General features: G+C 59.8%; 2 protein-coding genes across 8 annotated transcripts in view; one reads left to right on the top strand and one right to left on the bottom strand.

The window, feature by feature from the left end:
- Positions 1–30: 30 nt before the first annotated feature.
- FLII (FLII actin remodeling protein) lies at positions 31–13333 on the top strand. Of its 4 annotated transcripts, none has more exons than XM_023539737.2 (30): positions 31–153; positions 1735–1845; positions 2164–2235; positions 3102–3182; positions 3438–3595; positions 3752–3913; positions 4290–4393; positions 4726–4901; positions 4986–5143; positions 5841–5925; positions 6660–6807; positions 6956–7092; positions 7284–7496; positions 7718–7897; positions 8568–8650; positions 8781–8855; positions 9083–9166; positions 9324–9495; positions 10020–10124; positions 10207–10398; positions 10771–10959; positions 11082–11221; positions 11296–11530; positions 11657–11811; positions 11923–11983; positions 12090–12218; positions 12296–12402; positions 12511–12616; positions 12702–12767; positions 12857–13333. In XM_023539737.2, the coding sequence occupies exons 1-30, from the start codon at positions 91–93 to the stop codon at positions 12989–12991; spliced, it is 3882 nt and encodes a 1293-aa protein (XP_023395505.2). In that variant the 5' UTR covers positions 31–90; the 3' UTR covers positions 12992–13333. The 4 variants fall into 4 exon arrangements, with proteins under 4 accessions (XP_023395505.2, XP_064135446.1, XP_023395506.2 ...); XM_064279376.1 differs by having other exon boundaries at positions 6959–7092; XM_023539738.2 differs by having other exon boundaries at positions 3510–3595.
- LLGL1 (LLGL scribble cell polarity complex component 1) overlaps positions 13317–17461 on the bottom strand; it is a 19864-nt gene continuing 15719 nt past the window's right edge. For 3 of the 4 annotated variants that reach the window (XM_064279379.1, XM_064279378.1, XM_064279381.1), the window contains exons 17-23: positions 16452–16747; positions 15589–15853; positions 15332–15446; positions 15024–15139; positions 14727–14847; positions 14499–14578; positions 13317–13819 (exon numbers count right to left, since the gene is read on the bottom strand). In XM_064279379.1, the coding sequence (XP_064135449.1) occupies positions 14500–14578; positions 14727–14847; positions 15024–15139; positions 15332–15446; positions 15589–15853; positions 16452–16747 (992 nt within the window). In that variant the 3' untranslated portion in view covers positions 13317–13819; position 14499. The remainder of the gene's footprint in view (positions 13820–14498; positions 14579–14726; positions 14848–15023; positions 15140–15331; positions 15447–15588; positions 15854–16451; positions 16748–17461) is intronic. The other variant, XM_064279380.1, reaches the window with a different exon arrangement.

Here is a 17461-nt window from a genome sequence, read left to right on the forward strand (position 1 = left end):
GGGGGCGGGGCCCGCCCGGCACAGCTATAGGTCCGCCCTCCATCCGCCCGGTCCGCCCTCTGCGCTGCCGACCGCTGCGACTGCGGCGCCATGGAGGCCACTGGGGTGCTGCCGTTCGTGCGAGGCGTGGACCTCAGCGGCAACGACTTCAAGGTGAGCCGCGGTGGGCCCCTGCGCCGCCTGCCGCGCTCGGCCCGCCGGCCCGCGCTTCCTGCCCGCCCGCCGCGGACCCGCCTGTGGCCGGGGTGGGGCTCCCTGCGCCCTGCCAGAGCCCGACCCCAGGCCTCCGCGCGGGCCCGGCCGGGCACGCCGAGACCGGGAGGGGCGGGCGACGCTCACGTCCGGAGTCACTCCAGGGTCTGAGGCTGAGAGAAGGGGGATCCATCTCGGAGCCCCTCCTCGGGCCCCATTCCGGGTCTGGGCCCCGCCCAGCCACCTCCCCAGCTTCCACCCCCGCCCTTCTGAGGCCACACACCCAAGTAAGGCCCTGACTCACGCCCGGGCTGCCCGGGGCGGGGCTGGAGCCCGCCGTCACTGCTTTGTCCCCGCCACTGCCACCCCATCCTGTGTGGTCTTGGGCAAGTCGCTTCCCCTCTTAGAGCCGCCCACCCAGACAGGGGACTTAACAGCACAACTCTCAGAGGCCTGGGAAGGTCGTGAGGATTAACGGGTATGGAGAGTGTCAGGCAGGTGTGCCAGGTCCTGGGTGGGGTTGTCTGATCTGTCGCCCCCCCGGGGGGTGGGGCCTCAGTGAGCAGCTGCTGGAATGGTAGAGGAGGGAATCAAGGAACCCCAGCCAGTTGTGGGGAAGAGGAGGTGGTTCTAGAGAGTCTGTGCCCAGAGAGAAACGGTGGCAGGAGGTCAGCACAGGTTCGAGCTGGCCTGGGGCTGCAAGATTCCTGGCCCAGGCTTTGGCTGGGGTCAGGAGTCAGCCAGAGCTGAGGCCAAGGAGGCAGGCTCTTCCTGTGTTTATCCTACCTGGTGCACAGGTGGCCACCCCACTACTTTCTGTCCCCATCTCCACCCTTCTCACCAGGGGTCTCCTCTCTGAGTCACCAGCAGAGAATGTGGTCCTAGTGGGAAGGAGATGCCAGCAATGGGCAATGAAGGCATGTACTGCCACAACCCTGTCACAGGGCCAGGAATGCTGAGGGGCACACCAGCCACCCCAGATCCCTCCACTTTGTGTTGGGGGAGTGAATAAACCAATGAATGAATGAATGAGCCTGTGTGGGATGTGGAGCTGGGCCCTGGCACAGTGGGAATTGGACCTGGGGGTTGATGGCATTGGAGGCATAGACAGGGCCTTGCAGCCAGGCCTGGAATGCTGGCGAAGGAATTTAGCCCATGCTGACACAAAGCTGGTACATATGCTGACCAGGCCCTGGGCTGGGTGCTGGGGCTGTCACCTGCAACAAGCCTGTTCTCTTCTGGCCCTCCCAGGCCTCAGAGTCTAGTGGGAGAGCTAGATTTGGGGCCAACCTAATAATTAGTCCCTCCTCAGAACACTTGTCACATGGAGGCTTTTATTAGCTCTACTTGATGGGTAAGGAAATCAACACACAAGAGTGGTAAAGTGACTTGTCCAAGATTGCACAGCTGGCGAGAGGTGGCTCTGTTGGTCCCCAGAGGCTCCCTTGAGCAGTGGGAGCCGCAGAGGGTGGTGGAACTGAGGCACCAGAAGGGGTGCTCCCTTCTCCCAGCCCACCCCACCATGATATCGCCCCACCTCAGGGTGGCTACTTCCCTGAGAATGTCAAGGCTATGACCAGCCTGCGATGGCTGAAGCTGAACCGCACTGGCCTCTGCTACCTGCCGGAGGAGCTGGCTGCCCTGCAGAAGCTGGTAAGGAGCTCCAGGTGGACAGGGAGGGTCTGTGGGGATGAGACTGGACCAGGCAAGCAGAGGCTATGCCGAGAGCAGCCGACACAGAGGAAGACCATTCTGACAGCTATTATCAGAGCTGGCAGAGAGGGAGTGAGTACCCTGTCCCAGGAGCTGTGCAAGAAGAAATCGGGCCTATGAGGGAGGGAAACAGCAGAGGTGGACTGGGCCTACGTAGCAGAAGGCCCTTCTGGATGGAACAAGGTTATGGTGGTGGATGAGGATCCTCTAGCCATCCCACCCATCCCACTGAGCTCCTGCTATTCTGACCGGCCCCAGGAGCACTTGTCTGTGAGCCACAACAACCTGACCACGCTTCACGGGGAGCTGTCCAGCCTGCCATCGCTGCGGGTGAGTGTGGGCAGGGAGGCCACCAGCCTTGGGGTGGGGTGGCGTCCTGCCAGAAGAGGGAGGGCAGGATCAGACCTCAGGCCGGGCCAGCATCTGTGCGACCCCCGTACATACGTGTAAAGGGAAGAAGACAAAACGATGCCCTGTGTAAAGTAAACCACGTGAATTAAAATTCCATGGGGAAAATGTTAAAAAGTTGAAAACCGCATCTACTTTGGGCAACAAATAAAACTACAGCAGTGATAGTCAACACAGATCGAGTACTGTTCTGCTTTGTAGATTTTTTCATGTAATCCTAGCTGTTACCTAATTTATAAGAAGCCTTGGTGATGTAACAGTTAAGCACTCTGCTGCTAACCAAAAAGTTGGTGGTTTGAACCGACACAGTGGCTCTGAGAGATAGACCTGACAACCTGCTCCCATAAAGATTACAGCCTAGAAAACCCTATCGGGCAGTTCTGTTTTGTCACATGGGGTCACTTTGAGTTGAAATTGACTCAGCAGCACCTGAGAACAACAACAACAACCTATTTCACAGATAGGAGACTTACTCATGGAGACCAAGTCACCCACCCAAGGTGGCATATACAGGCAGTATTAGAGCTGGGATCGGATGGAGTTTGGCTGGGAGAGAGAGATAGTCAGGGTGGTCCCTGTGCTGGGCTCTGGGACACATTTGAGCTGGGCTTTCAGGTGTGATAGGAGTTTACCAGAAAGCTAGGAAGAGCCCACCTGGTGGAGGGACTGTATAAGCAAAAGGCTCAGAGGTGTGAGAGCACTCAGGCCTGACTTCTGGTGGGCTTCCTGGAGGAGACCTGTTCGCTTCTTCCTGGGGGCAGAAGCCAGGAGTCATGGTTTATTCCCAGGCCATTGTGGCTCGAGCCAACAGCCTGAAGAATTCTGGAGTACCTGATGACATCTTCAAGCTGGATGACCTCTCAGTCCTGGTCAGTGGTTATCCATCCACCTGGCCCCTCCTCAGGCCCTGACCCTTCAGTCCCCATCCACCCCCCCATCTATAGTCCCCAGGGACCATTGCTAACCCCTTTTATAGATGGGGAAGCTGAGGCTCAGAGTGGGCAATGCCTTGCCAGAGGCCCCTCATGGAGACAGATGTCTAACTCAAGCACTCTTCATCCAGGGTCCCCATTGTCTCGCTTTAATTTAGTCATTCCCCACTCAGTGCTCCTCCTGATTCCCAGGACCTGGCAGAGACCTGGCTGGGTAGGCCCAGCCCCCAACATCCCTCACCAGGGCTTGCCCCTCCCACCCAGGACTTGAGCTACAACCAGCTGACGGAGTGCCCGCGGGAGCTGGAGAATGCCAAGAACATGCTGGTGCTGAATCTCAGCCACAACAGGTGCTTGTCGCACTGGGTGGGAGATCAGGGTGGGGGAGGGAGGCCCAGGCCACAACAATGCAACAGCCAGGTGGGCCTGGATGTGGATGTCGGGCCAACTCAGGCAGCCCCTGCCTGCCTCCCTCTCTCTCTCTTCCTCCCTCCCTCCGGCTGCAGCATCGACACCATCCCCAATCAGCTCTTCATCAACCTCACAGACCTGCTGTACCTGGACCTCAGCGAGAACCGCCTGGAGAGCTTACCTCCGCAGATGCGCCGTCTGGTGCAGCTGCAGACGCTAGTGCTCAATGGGAACCCGCTGCTGCACGCACAGCTGCGGTCTGTGCTCCCAGCCCTCAGACAGGCACCTTACCCCAGGCCGTACCTCTCAGTGACTGCTAGATTTGGCCCTGCCCCCTCAAGGATACTCCCCTGTAGCCTTAACCTCCCAGAAGCTCTGGCCCTTCCCCTTTTAGACCTAGCCACACCCAGTCCCTCCTGGGTAGGACTGTACCCTACTTCCTAAATATCATCTTGCCCTCCTGTCTGTGCATCTGACGCTGCCCGCAACCTCCCTCGGCCGCCCAGATGGCCACATACCTGCCCTCCCAGGAGAGGCCTTGCCCTACGCCTCTGGGCTTGGACCCCACTCTCCTTCCCCCCAGATGTGGCCCTGCACTTGGGCCCTGACCATCCTCCCTTCCTGCCTCTGTAGACAGCTGCCGGCTATGCTGGCCCTGCAGACGCTGCACCTGCGGAACACACAGCGCACCCCGAGCAACCTCCCCACCAGCCTGGAGGGCCTGAGCAACCTCGCAGGTCCGGTGACGTCCCTGGTGGCCAGCCTCCTCTGGGCATCCTGAGCTTCTTATGAAGTGGGGGACAGAGCCCTTCTCCAAGCGTTGCCCAGAGGGAAAAGGATACCAGCCGTGCTATTATTCTTTCTGTCGTTATGGAGATGACTAGTCACGCATGTGTTTTACGTCTAGACCTTGTGCTCGTTAACCCCCACCACAGATGGAAAAACCGAGGCTCAGAGTCACTTACCTACGGCTAGATAGCCTGTAGGGCAGAGCTGGGTTCAAACTAGTTTTGGCTGCCCTAGAACCTGCTGTGTAGACCTGGCTGATGCCCACCCTTCGCTCCCGCAGACGTGGACCTGTCCTGCAACGACCTGGCCCGTGTGCCTGAGTGCCTGTACACCCTGCCCAGCCTGCGCCGCCTCAACCTCAGCAGCAACCAGATCACAGAGCTGTCCCTGTGCATTGACCAGTGGACACACATTGAGACCTTGAACCTGTCCCGCAACCAGCTGACCTCATTGCCCGTGCGTGTAGGGCCCTTGGGGGGGTGGCAGGGGAACACCTCTGGGCCAGCCTTGACCACCTGCCCCCTCCCATCTCCCCTCCAGTCAGCCATTTGCAAGCTGACCAAGCTGAAGAAGCTGTACCTGAACTCCAACAAGCTGGATTTTGATGGGCTGCCCTCAGGCATCGGCAAGCTGGCCAGTCTGGAGGAGTTCGTGGCCGCCAACAACAACCTGGAGCTGATCCCTGAGAGCCTCTGCAGGTGCGGCCAGGCTGGGGCCAGGGTGTGCCTGGCGGGAGGGGGACTCAGAGCACAGCAGAAGCCAGAACTGTGGCCACTTCTCACGCTCTGGTCTTCATGTATCATATGGAATGAGAATGGGTTGGCCTGGCTTTGTGGGTATGAATCACGCAGGCCCAAGCCAGCAATTCCCAGTGGGTTTCTCAGAGCATGCTTTGGGAGCACGCTGATGGGGCTGACGCCAGTAGAGTCCCACTGCCGTGCATGAGCTTGGAACACAGCACTGCTTCTGTCCTTCCTGGAGGCTGCAGAGCCCATTGGTGTGGCCTCCTGGCTCTGACAGGTCCACAGGCAGAGAACTGAGCTGCTTGTACCCCAGCTTTCTCCATGCCTCCTTGTTCATAGCCAGGGAGCCCTTAATTCTGCAGAAGGCCGCTTTGGTAAATGTCCCCACACAGAAGTCACAAAGCTAACTTGCCAGTCACTTAACTATGAAAAGACTCTGGCTCCAACAGTTCCAGCTTCTCCGACCTTTTCTAGCATTTAAAACCCGCTGCTTTCTTAACGGGGCCCAGTTGTTCAGTTGCCTTCAGCCCTCCTTGCCTTCCCTCCCCAGTTGCCTTGGCCCTACCTGCTTTCCCTCCCCAGGACTGGCAGTGTCCTTGTCCACACCCCCACCATCCCTCTGAGGCCCTGCCTCCTGGTCTTGTCCTCACAGATGCACTAAGCTGAGGAAACTCGTTCTGAACAAGAACCGCCTGGTGACCCTCCCGGAGGCCATCCACTTCCTGACAGAGATTGAGGTCCAGGGCAGGCCTGGGCCGGGTGCTGAGAGTGGAGAGGGGGGCTCGGGGCAGAGGTAGACAGTTACTCAGATGTGAGCGAAGGGGTGCACCTTGAGGCTAGAGGGACTTCACTTAGACCCCCGGAAGGTGTGCCGCGTACCCTGGGTTTGGAGTGAACTGGGGCAAGGGAGGGGCAGAGTACGGATCATCAACCTTTCTTGCTTGAGGTTGCCATGGATTGTGGCCTTGGACAAGTCATGGCATTCTCTGGGCCTTAGTTCCTCATCTGTGACATGGGCGTGATAATTCCCATCCTGTCCTCCTCAGAAAGGGAAAGAAGGAACGCTGTGGGTAGGGACGGGCTGTTACAGCAACGAGTGTTAGCTCTCTTGGGGGAGCAGGTGTTGCAGAATGGAGGGGAGCCCCAGAGTTCAAGGGGGAGGCACTCCCTGGAGCCTGGCAGTAAGGCACACCTTTCCTTCCCAAGCCTGATGCGGCCTGTAAGGGCTTCACACCCAGTCCTTACCCCCATCTGGTGCCTTTGGGAGAGGGCAAGCCATGTCCCTGTGTATGTGACACGATACAACCAGCCTGTGAGGTCCCGTTTCACAAGAAGGTTGGCCACAGTGCTGGGATGAGGACCCAGGCCCTGGCCCCAGCCTCTCAGCCCTGGCAGACAAAAGCAGGAAACCAGGTTTGGGGTGGCCAGGAGGTGTGGCTCACAGGCTGCCTCTGCTCTTCACATGAGGCAGGTCCTGGATGTGCGGGAAAACCCCAGCCTGGTCATGCCACCCAAGCCTGCTGACCGCGCCGCTGAGTGGTACAACATCGACTTCTCACTGCAGAATCAGCTGCGGCTGGCAGGTGCCTCCCCTGCTACGGTGGCTGCAGCAGCAGCTGGTGAGTGAGGAAAGGCCTAACCTGGCCTCATGTTCTGTCTGTAAAGTGGGTGGGATCTGGGCCCTGAGGGATAAGGTTGGCCCTTGGTTGGGTGGATGCCCAAGGGGGTGGGGTCGGTCAGGTCTTAGCTGCTTGCCCCTCCCCTAAGCAGGGAGTGGACCCAAGGACCCTCTGGCTCGGAAGATGCGGCTGCGGAGGCGCAAGGACTCTGCCCAGGATGACCAGGCCAAGCAGGTGTTGAAGGGCATGTCAGATGTGGCTCAGGAGAAGAATAAAAAGCAGGAGGTAAGCCAGGCCAGGGGCTGGGGCGGGACAAGTAGTGCTGGCCTCTGCTTGAGAGAGACTGTGGCCCGGGTTGAGGGAGAGAGTGCCCTGGGCTGAGAGAATGACTGTGCAAAGGCCCTGGGGTGGGCGGCAAGTAGAGACCCATCTGAGTGGCCGCAGAGCAAAGCTTCTCATTGTCACTGTGCCCCCAGGAGAGTGCAGATGCCCCAGGCCCTGGTGGGAAGGTACGGCGCTGGGACCAGGGCCTGGAGAAGCCACGGCTCGACTACTCCGAGTTCTTCACGGAGGACGTGGGCCAGCTGCCCGGCCTGACCATCTGGCAGATTGAGAACTTCGTTCCTGTGCTGGTAGAGGAGGCCCTCCATGGCAGGTTCTATGAGGCCGACTGCTACATTGTGCTCAAGGTGAGGGCTGGGCACACCGCGGGGCCTGGGCACCAGGCCTCTCGCCCGGAGTGCCCTGTCTTAGGTGGTCCAGAACCCCCCGGTTCCATAGTGGGAGGTTAAGGCTTTGCCAAGGCAGGGAGGCAGGTGGGCCAGTGGAGTCCCATCGGCAGCAGCCTCTCAGGTGGGCTGGGTGCCAGGACGGCCCAGGTGAGGGCTGACATGGCACTGCCCATCCTCAGACCTTTCTGGACGACAGCGGCTCCCTGAACTGGGAGATCTACTACTGGATCGGTGGGGAGTCCACCCTGGACAAGAAGGCTTGCTCGGCCATCCACGCGGTCAACCTGCGCAACTACCTGGGTGCTGAGTGCCGCACAGTGCGGGAGGAGATGGGCGATGAGAGTGAGGAGTTCCTGCAGGTACTCGCCCACAGACAATGGCCGTGGGGGGCGGGACTGGAGGTGGGGCCAGGGGGGCCTGGGCAGGGGGACTGGGAAACTGAAACCAAATGTGCCAGTGGCAGGGGTGATGAGCGGGAACACAAAGACCAATAGGGAGGTTGGGAAGAGGAGCGAGGCCAAAGGTGAGGAGCCTGGGACCCAGAGCTGGAGTCAGCAGGGTGAGGATAAGGAGGCTGGGAAGCCAGGCCAATAGGCATGGCCAAGAGGGTGCCAGGAAGCCAAGACCAACAGTGGTTGGGGACTGGGCCACACGCTGGGGTGCTGAGGCGGTGGGGCCAAGGGCAAGACATGGAGCCCGGTCTTCGATGTGGTTACTAAGTTGGATTAGCACTGTCACCCACCTCCCCCGTTAGTGTGGGACACCCTGCCAGATTTCCCCAGGCTCGCACTTTCCCACACACCAGTACACACATGCATGTCTAAACATGCCGTGTCTGTGCACACATCTTCACGCACGCACACGCATTTGTGTTTTTGTCCATTCAGACACTCCAGTATAGATTTATGTGTATCGACAGTGGTCTTAGCACCTGATTCTCCTGTAGACACTCGCCCCCTCCTGATAGGTGGTATTTGGTGGGGTGGGGGGACAGCTCAATGGTGAGGAACCACAGCCTCCCCCCAACAGGTGTTTGACCACGACATCTCCTACATTGAGGGCGGGACAGCCAGTGGTTTCTACACTGTGGAGGACACGCACTATGTCACTAGGTGAGGGTGCTGGCGGCAGGTGGGATGGGGAGTGGGGTAACACTGGCCTGGACTCAGCTGCGGGGAGGAGGGGTGCTGGGCAGGTCAGCCCATTGGTGCCCACGCTGAGCTGTTTGTACCCTGGCCCCAGGATGTACCGCGTGTATGGGAAAAAGAACATTAAATTGGAGCCTGTGCCACTCAAGGGGGCCTCCTTGGACCCAAGGTGAGTCCCCATGGTACGAGGTAGAGGTGGTTTACCCTCAGCCTTCTCCCCGCCATGGGGGGACAGTTTGAGACTTTCTATAAGAGGCCCTCAGGCAACCCCTTCTGTCCCGTGGCCCATGGAACTTAGCAGGAGCTGAGACCCCGGGGTGGAGTATTCTGGTGGCTCTGGTGGGCTAAGGGGCTTGGGCAGGGAGTACTCACTGCCTCCTGCCCTCTCCTGTCCAGATTTGTTTTCCTGCTGGACCGAGGGCTGGACATCTATGTGTGGCGGGGGGCCCAGGCCACGCTGGGCAGCACCACCAAGGCCAGGTATGACACTGTCCACCACGCAGATATTTGGGGTGTTTGCGCATAGGAAAGTCGCCATACGCCAGGAAGCAGACCAAGCTCAGCTCGTTCCCCCACCAGCCCAGGCCAGCTGAAAAGGGGAACAGGCCTCACTGGGGGCTTTGCACCCCCTCCCCAGACTGTTCGCAGAGAAAATGAACAAGAATGAGCGGAAAGGGAAGGCGGAAATCACACTGCTGGTGCAGGGCCAGGAGCCTCCCGAGTTCTGGGAGACACTGGGCGGGGAGCCTGCTGAGATCAAGAGGCATGTGCCCGACGACTTCTGGCCACCCTCACCCAAGCTGTACAAGGTGAGTCGAGTTGGAGCTGGGGTGGGGGCTGGCCCTGAGTCCCCCCATGCTGGGAGAATGGCAGGCACCTCAGAGCTGGCTGTGTATGCTCCACCCGGGCTTTGGTGGAGCGAGGGTGCCACCCTGTGGACAGGGTCTGAGCAAAGGCCTAGAAGCTGGCTGTGGGTAGGGCCCTGAGAAATATGAGGATGCATGTTTAGGGGAAGGTGTCTGGAGACGGAGGCAGAGAAGTGCCTGGGTTCCAGGCCTGGAATCTGCCCTTAATTCTGCGGGTGACAGGAGGCCATGGGGGTCTTGTGAGCAGGAGAGGGACATGTTAGAGGATCAGAGGTGGCAAAAAAGCTAGGTCGTCTTTAAAGAATGACCCTGGGGTAGGGGAGGAGACTGAGGTCCAGAGAGGAGCAGCTGTGACCTGAGCCACACTGCTAGGCAAGGTTAGATTCCAGGTCAGCTGGCTATATGGATGGGCTCATGTTCCTTGGATCAGACTGCCTGGTGCCATGCCCACCTCTTCCTCCCACCAGGTGGGCCTGGGTCTGGGCTACCTGGAACTGCCACAGATCAACTACAGACTCTCAGTAGAGCACAAGACCAGGCCAAGGGTGGAGCTGATGCCCGGGATGCGACTGGTGAGAATGCAGGCAGGAGGGTGCGGGCTGAGGGTCCACTCCTGATGGGTGGCTGGCGTTGACCCCCAGCCTCTGCCTGCAGCTGCAGAGCCTGCTGGACACACGCTGTGTGTACATCCTGGACTGCTGGTCAGACGTGTTCATCTGGCTCGGCCGCAAGTCCCCACGCCTGGTGCGGGCTGCTGCGCTCAAGCTGGGCCAGGAGCTGTGTGGAATGTTGCACCGGCCACGTCACGCGGCAGTCAGCCGCACCCTGGAGGGTACCGAGGCCCAGGTGCGCAAGGCCCACCCATACGGTCCATGCCCATGAGCCACGCCCTTCCCCCCTTGACACACTCTTGGGCTGACCTTCCTAGTCAGGCCCCAGCCTCGCCCACCTCTACCAGCTGCTACCCAGGCCCTGTCCTTTCCCCGGCCTGCCCTGCTCACTTCCCACCCAGATGCCTGCCCCTCACAGACACCCTGCCGCGGGGCCCTGCCTCACACTAAAGACCCATCCCTAGCTCTGACCCAAGGCTTCCCTCTCAGCTTCCTTAGTCATGCAACCTCCCAGGACACCGCACCTCTCACCTCGGCCCCACCTCCTAAGACCCCAGCCTGAACAGTGAGCCCACCACCACAGTTCGTGTTTCCTCTCCACTGGCAGGTGTTCAAGGCCAAGTTCAAGAATTGGGATGATGTGCTGACAGTGGATTATACCCGCAACGCGGAGGCCGTGCTGCAAGGCCAGGGCCTGGCCGGCAAGGTGAAGCGCGATGTGGAGAAGAAAGACCAGATGAAGGCGGACCTCACTGCGCTCTTCCTGCCACGGCAGCCACCCATGGCGCTGGTCGAGGTGGGGCTGGACAGAGGGGCGGGGCCTGTTGTGGGAGGTGGGGCCTGCAGAGGTGTTGGGGCCTAGGGGCTGAGGAGGGGAGCGCACAGGCACCCACCGCCCACGTGTGGGGTCTCATGTAGGCAGAGCAGCTCATGGAAGAATGGAACGAGGACCTAGATGGCATGGAGGGCTTTGTGCTGGAGGGCAAGAAGTTCGCACGGCTGCCCGAGGAGGAGTTCGGCCACTTCCACACCCAGGACTGCTATGTCTTTCTCTGCAGGTGCTGCCCTGGGACTCTGCTGGGAGTGGGTGCTCCTGGAGCTTGGGCCCCTGCTCACCTCTCTGACCCCACAGGTACTGGGTGCCAGTGGAGTATGAGGAGGAGAAGAAGGACGAGGAGGAGGAGGAGAAGGCCAGGGCAGACAGCAAAGGTGGTGAAGAGGCCGTGGTGGAGGAGAAGCAGCCAGAGGAGGACTTCCAGTGTGTTGTCTACTTCTGGCAAGGCCGCGAGGCCTCCAACATGGGCTGGCTCACCTTCACCTTCAGCTTGCAGAAGAAGTTCGAGAGCCTCTTCCCCGGCAAGCTGGAGGTGCGCCAGCCCACCCCACCACGCCCCATCTTGGTGCATTTCGCATAATGTGTGAAGGTTGTGGGACTCAGACCTGGGGGCGGCAGGGAGAGGATGTCATAGGTGCTGCCCTGACACCTCCCCCAGGTGGTGCGCATGACACAGCAGCAGGAGAACCCGAAATTCCTGTCCCATTTCAAGAGAAAATTCATCATCCACAGAGGCAAGAGGAAGGTGGCCCGGGGCACTCTGCAGCCCAGCCTCTACCAGATCCGCACTAACGGCAGCGCCCTCTGCACCCGGTGCCTGGGCTGGGGGGGGCGGTGGACGGGGTGGGTGGGGTGGTCATCAAGCAGGCCCAGAGGCAGTGGGAGATGCAAGATCCCCTGACCCCCTGCTGACTCCTTTGCCAGGTGCATCCAGATCAGCACAGATTCCAGCCTCCTCAACTCGGAGTTCTGTTTCATCCTCAAGGTGGGCTCTTGTGAGCAGGAGCTAGGGCGGCAGCCAAGGTGCTGGGCTATGGCCAAGGTACTGGCCTACACACTGGAGCCGACCCAAACCCCTGCACACTCCCCAGGTTCCCTTTGAGAGTGAGGACAACCAGGGCATCGTGTACGCGTGGGTGGGTCGGGCCTCAGACCCCGATGAGGCCAAGCTGGCGGAGGATATCCTCAACACCATGTTTGACACTTCCTACAGCAAGCAGGTGCCCACGGTGGGCAGGTGGGTGGGCGGGCAGGTGGGTGGGCAGGGTTCAGGGCTGAACTGACTTGGTCCCTACAGGTCATCAACGAAGGCGAGGAGCCTGAGAACTTCTTCTGGGTGGGCCTCGGGGCACAGAAGCCTTATGACGAGGATGCGGAGTACATGAAGCACACTCGGCTCTTCCGGTGAGGCCAGGGCTGACCTTTCAAACCACCTGTCCTCCCTGGCCTCTCCCAAGTCCTGGCTCTGCTGCTTGTGACCCTCAGCCTCACCCTGATGCCCTTGGCCCCCAGGTGCTCCAACGAGAAGGGCTTCTTTGCAGTGACTGAAAAATGCTCAGACTTTTGCCAAGATGACTTGGCAGATGATGACATCATGCTACTAGACAATGGCCAAGAGGTGAGATCCCTGCCCATTCAAGGAGGCCAGAAGGGAGGGCACCTGTTCCTCAGGACCACCCTCCATTCCCCCACTGTCCCCGCAGGTCTACATGTGGGTGGGGACCCAGACAAGCCAGGTGGAAATCAAGCTGAGTCTGAAGGCCTGTCAGGTGAGCTGCGTAGAGGGTGGGCCGAGGTGGGCCGGCCAGCCCGTAAGAAGCCCTGTGGCGCAGGGTCCACACCTCCCCCTTCTCTCCAGGTGTACATCCAGCACCTGCGCTCCAAAGAGCAGGAACAGCCCCGCCGTCTGCGCCTGGTCCGCAAGGGCAACGAGCAGCATGCCTTCACCCGCTGCTTTCACGCCTGGAGCACCTTCCGGAAGGACCTGGCCTAGGGCAGTCCCCCTACTCCCCGCAGTGCTCCATCACCACTCCAAGCTCTGGGTGAAGAAGAGGAAGGGGGCCTCTGCCCACCACCTCCTGGGTGAGGAAGAGAAAGGGGCCTTCTGCCTACCACCTGCTAGAACAGAATGTGCACAGGTGACTGTCCCTGCGTAGCCAACCCAGTGCCCGGCCCCTAGCAGTACCTGTGGGGTGACCTGACAGGTGCCCTCAGAGGTCTGGGAAATGGGGCTCCTCCCACTGTGAGCAGGTGTGTGAAGCCCTTCCCCTACCAGGAGTAAAGCGAATGTTGCCCTTGAAGAGATATTAAATGCTTTTATTTTCAATATTAAAAATCAGTATTTTTAATATTAAGACGGCACTAATTTTAACAAAATGACAGAAAAAAAGCCCAAGGTACAATCTACAGGGAAACCCATTCTGACCCCCCACACGCCCCCAACTGGACCCCAGTGCATATGTGCACTCATGTGTCAGGGGGACATGTGCCAGGGGTGGTGGCCCTGGATCAAGTACCAAAATAGTTTTAGAAATGACTGCCCAGCTCAGGCGTTAGAAAAATACTCTTTGTGAGGGGAGGAGGGGGACGGCATGTGGAGCACCTGGCCTCCAGGGTGACCAACTACTTGTCAGAGGGGCCAGCCTGCATCTGCCCACACCTAAGGCTGGGCTGCTCTGGGCCTGGGGAAGGCAGGACGGCAGGTCCCCGCAGGAGCCCGCAAGTTAGCAGGTGTCGGTCTATGTTAAGGGGCAGGCAGAAGCCAGGGGTCCAGGGCCCCAGCTCCGAGCAGGACAGCAGTGGTCAGGAGAGCTCTGGCTTCCTAGGAAAGGGGGAGAAGAAGAATCAGCAAAATGTAGGGCCAGGCCACACAGGTGCTCCTGCTCAGCCTGCGGGGGGTTACAACAGTGACAGAGCCTGATGAAGTGGGCTTGGAGGATGCAAGGCCCATACCCAAGTGCTGGACCACCTTTGGCCCCATCCCCAGATGAAGAGCTAGGGTACCTACCCTAGTGCAGGGTGTAGTTGGGGACTGAAATAGATGAGGTTGGGCAGACCTGCAGGCCCAAGACTGGCCACAGATCTGGGTGGGGACCCATCAGCTTCCAGATGGATTCAGCCTGCTGGCCTTGCCCAGTAGGGTCTGACCTGATACACCTCGGTGACCTCGTGTGAAGTGAGCTGGGCAAGCCAGCCCGTGCCCCACGCTGGCACTGCCTTTAAATAGTTTCATGTTCCAAACGTGATCCATGATATCCAGGCTGCAAGGCTGGCCCTGACTATGACAGTCAGTCATGCCCCTGTAGCCTTCCCCAGGAGACCCTAGAGAAGGCAGCCAAACGCCAGGGAAGCACCAACCACAGGACCCTGCCAGGGTTTCAGGTGCAAGACTAGAGTTGGGATGGCAGGGCAGGGAGGGCCTGTGGGGCCCGGATGCTGAGGCCCAAGGGGGCGAGGCTATTGAGTGGTGAGACAGATCCCTGGCCCCACACCCACAGCACCTCATTTGATCAGAATGGTGCAGGCACGGGCCTCATCTTGCGCCACGTTCCTCAGATTCTTCTGTGGTTCCTCTGAAGAGCTGGAGGAGGGACGGGTAGTGAGCAGGCCCTGGGGTGTGGCCCCTCCTTGGCCTCTATGTGCAGCAGGACACAGATGGGGGTGGGGGAGCCTAGAGTCCAAACACCCCTCCACCCCCGACTGCACTGAGACCCACCTGCCCGCCTTACCTCAAGAAATCCTTCACGTCCTCCATAGTAACATCCCCTGTGGTGTCCAGCGTGGTGTCGGCACTGGTGGCTGAGTCCACAGACATGGGCGAAAGTGTGGCCTCAGATGGCTCCAGAGTGTCTGCAGGTAGGGGAGATGGAAGGCTCAGGCCCTGCCATAACCCCAAAGCACTCGTCACACCTGGAGGACCCAGATGCAGCCTGCAGTGGCCCATGGCGTGGTCAGAGCACATGGGGCAGGGCACCTTGCCCACAATACCACCCCTCCCCACACCTTGCTGCACTCCTCTCTCATACCCCCGGCTCCCTTGCTTCGGGCAGGGCTGGGGCTCCTGTCACAGCTCCGTGGGGCCAGGATGATGCCTGGGGTCCCGTTGGCCTGGCTCAGCTTGGGTGACTCTTGGAGCCTGTAGCTGCAGAGAGGGGGCAGTGATGGGGAGGGCCACAGGCAGGTGCTCTGGGCTGGACCCCTGCCCTCCCACTGCCAAGCCCTGGCGTAACAGGATAGAGTTATGCCAGGGAGGCCCACTCCTCCATGCAGTAAGTGGAAGTGGGGATGAGACCCGGCGTGGCCACATGCCTCCTCTTCCCCAGCCCCCGTGCACCTGTCACAGGTAGTGCTGCGGGGCCAGCGAATGTCCAGGGAGCACAGCGGCTCTGTGATGTTCCGAGCACTCAGGGAAAAGCGTTCAAACTCAGACGGGGAAATCAGGTAGAAACCTGGGTGGAACAGAAGAGAGGGACTGAGGAGCGAAGTGAGGGGACACATGCTGACAGAACCCTGGCTGGCTTCCCAGCCCCCACACATGCCAGCTGGGCCCACCTGACTGCCTCCTGCAAACCACCCAGCCTGCTGCCTCACCCTGGCCGTGGCGCGTGAAGACACAGGAGGCGATGCCGCTGATGTCCTCCTTCCGGATGCAGGAATAGTGCACCTGGGGCCGCAGGCCAGGCACCGAGAAGACGTGGACATCACCCAAGTTGGTGAGGCAGGCCAGGCAGGTCTCAGTATAGTCCTCGCAGACCACACTGGCAAACGTGGCCAGTGCCACCTTGCGCACGCGGCAGCCCTCGTGGGCTGTCAGCTTGAACTTGGTCTTGGCACTCACCTTGGGCAGTGTGAACACCTGGCGGCAGGCAGCCAATAAGCAGAGCCTGGCCTTGCCACGCTCCCCCAAGGCCCTCCCCAACACCTCTGGCCAGGAGCCACTCTAATGGCTATTGCCACAACCTGCCACTCAGGCCTCCACCCCAACCTGCACACCTGCTCAGGACCTTCTAACTTACAGCCGCATCACCCCCTCCACTCTATGCCACCCACTCCGCCTACTGTATCTCACAGTATCCACTGCACCCTCCCATTCCCACTTCTCACTCCCCAGACCTAACAGGCTAAATGCTGCTTCCTGGAAACTTCCAGGACTCTCCTATGGCAAAATCAACCACACAGGGTATGATAACAGTCATATGCCTGTACTCCTACCCAACCATAAGTCCCTGCAAGACACAGTCCCCAGGGGTGGTCTCGGGGTCTTGGTAGGTCCAGAAGTCTCAAAAGGGACTCAGTGAGGTAAGAGGGTCTTAGGGGAACTCTGCAGGGGGGAGGGGTCTCTGGTCAATGAGATGGGATTGTGGTGGGACAGCTCAGTGGGGAGGTGGCATATAAGCAAAGAGGGGTCTTGAGGGGCCTAGTGGGTCTGTGAGGCAAGGGTCTTGGCAGCCCACCTTGAACTGCTCCTCAGATGCTATAAGCACAGCATGGCCGCCCTGCATGTCGGGGGCCTGTGCCAGGTCCCGGGAGGCCTCATAAGGCTCAGGCAGTGGGCGGCCACGCCCATCCAGCACAGCAATGGCCACCACAGGCGCTCGATGCATCAGCTGCACCTCCTTGCCGAGCACAGCCTCTACTGCCCGCTCCGGCCGCTTCTTGCTGCCCGTCGTCACCACTGGCACCTCCAGCGCGTAGGCAAACACGGAGCCTGAGTTGGTGCCAGCCCACAGGGTGGGGCCATGGTGGACAGCTGTGGGGATGGGGATCATGAGGGGCTGCAGAAGCCAGGGCCCTGCCTCCCTGTGCACCCAAGACACCCCCACTCCTCTTGGGCGCCCCCTCCCTATCACCCTTTCCTAACTTGAGGCCCAGACTCAGGACAGCCTCAATCCTGTCTCTATCCCCGAGGAGCCTTGATCCTTGGGGCTCAGATACCATCTTTCTCTACACCCACCCAAGTCTGAGCCTCTGACCCAGCCCTTCTACAAGGACCACCAGGACACTTCCCAGGGACATCAAACAAAAAAAACAACCAAACCCATTGCTGTCGAGTTGGTTCTGACTCATAGTGACCCTATAAAACAAAGTAGAACTGCCCCATAGGATTTCCAAGGAGCAGAGGATTCGAACTGCCAACCTTTTGGTGAGCAACCATAGCTCTTAACCACAGAACTCCAGGGACACCCAAGAGGCACCTTAAATTTCACCTATCCAAAATGGACGAGGCCCTCCCACCCTCAGCCACACCAACACAGTACATGGAGCTGCTCAGGCCCTAGACCTAGATATCCCTCAACCCCGTTCACCCACGCCCCATCGTTTAGTCCTACAGCACTACCTCAGTGGAGACAATCCGAGCCCCTCTCCTGCACAGATCTGCCTAGCCTGCCTGTGGCATCTCTGCCTCCACAAGTCCGTGGCCCCAGCCCAGCTCCTGCTGCGCTCTAACCCCCTCTGTGGTCTG

The sequence above is a fragment of the Loxodonta africana genome, chromosome 2, assembly GCF_030014295.1.
Source record: "Loxodonta africana isolate mLoxAfr1 chromosome 2, mLoxAfr1.hap2, whole genome shotgun sequence".
NCBI lineage: Eukaryota > Metazoa > Chordata > Mammalia > Proboscidea > Elephantidae > Loxodonta > Loxodonta africana.

Excerpts from the sequence above, each read along its gene's own strand:
- FLII (XM_023539737.2), top strand. The coding sequence starts at position 91 with ATGGAGGCCACTGGGGTGCTGCCGTTCGTGCGAGGCGTGGACCTCAGC. Across the intron at positions 7,497-7,717 it reads ACTGCTACATTGTGCTCAAG|ACCTTTCTGGACGACAGCGG; the intron begins GTGAGGGCTGGG and ends GCCCATCCTCAG. Across the intron at positions 12,219-12,295 it reads ACACTTCCTACAGCAAGCAG|GTCATCAACGAAGGCGAGGA; the intron begins GTGCCCACGGTG and ends TGGTCCCTACAG.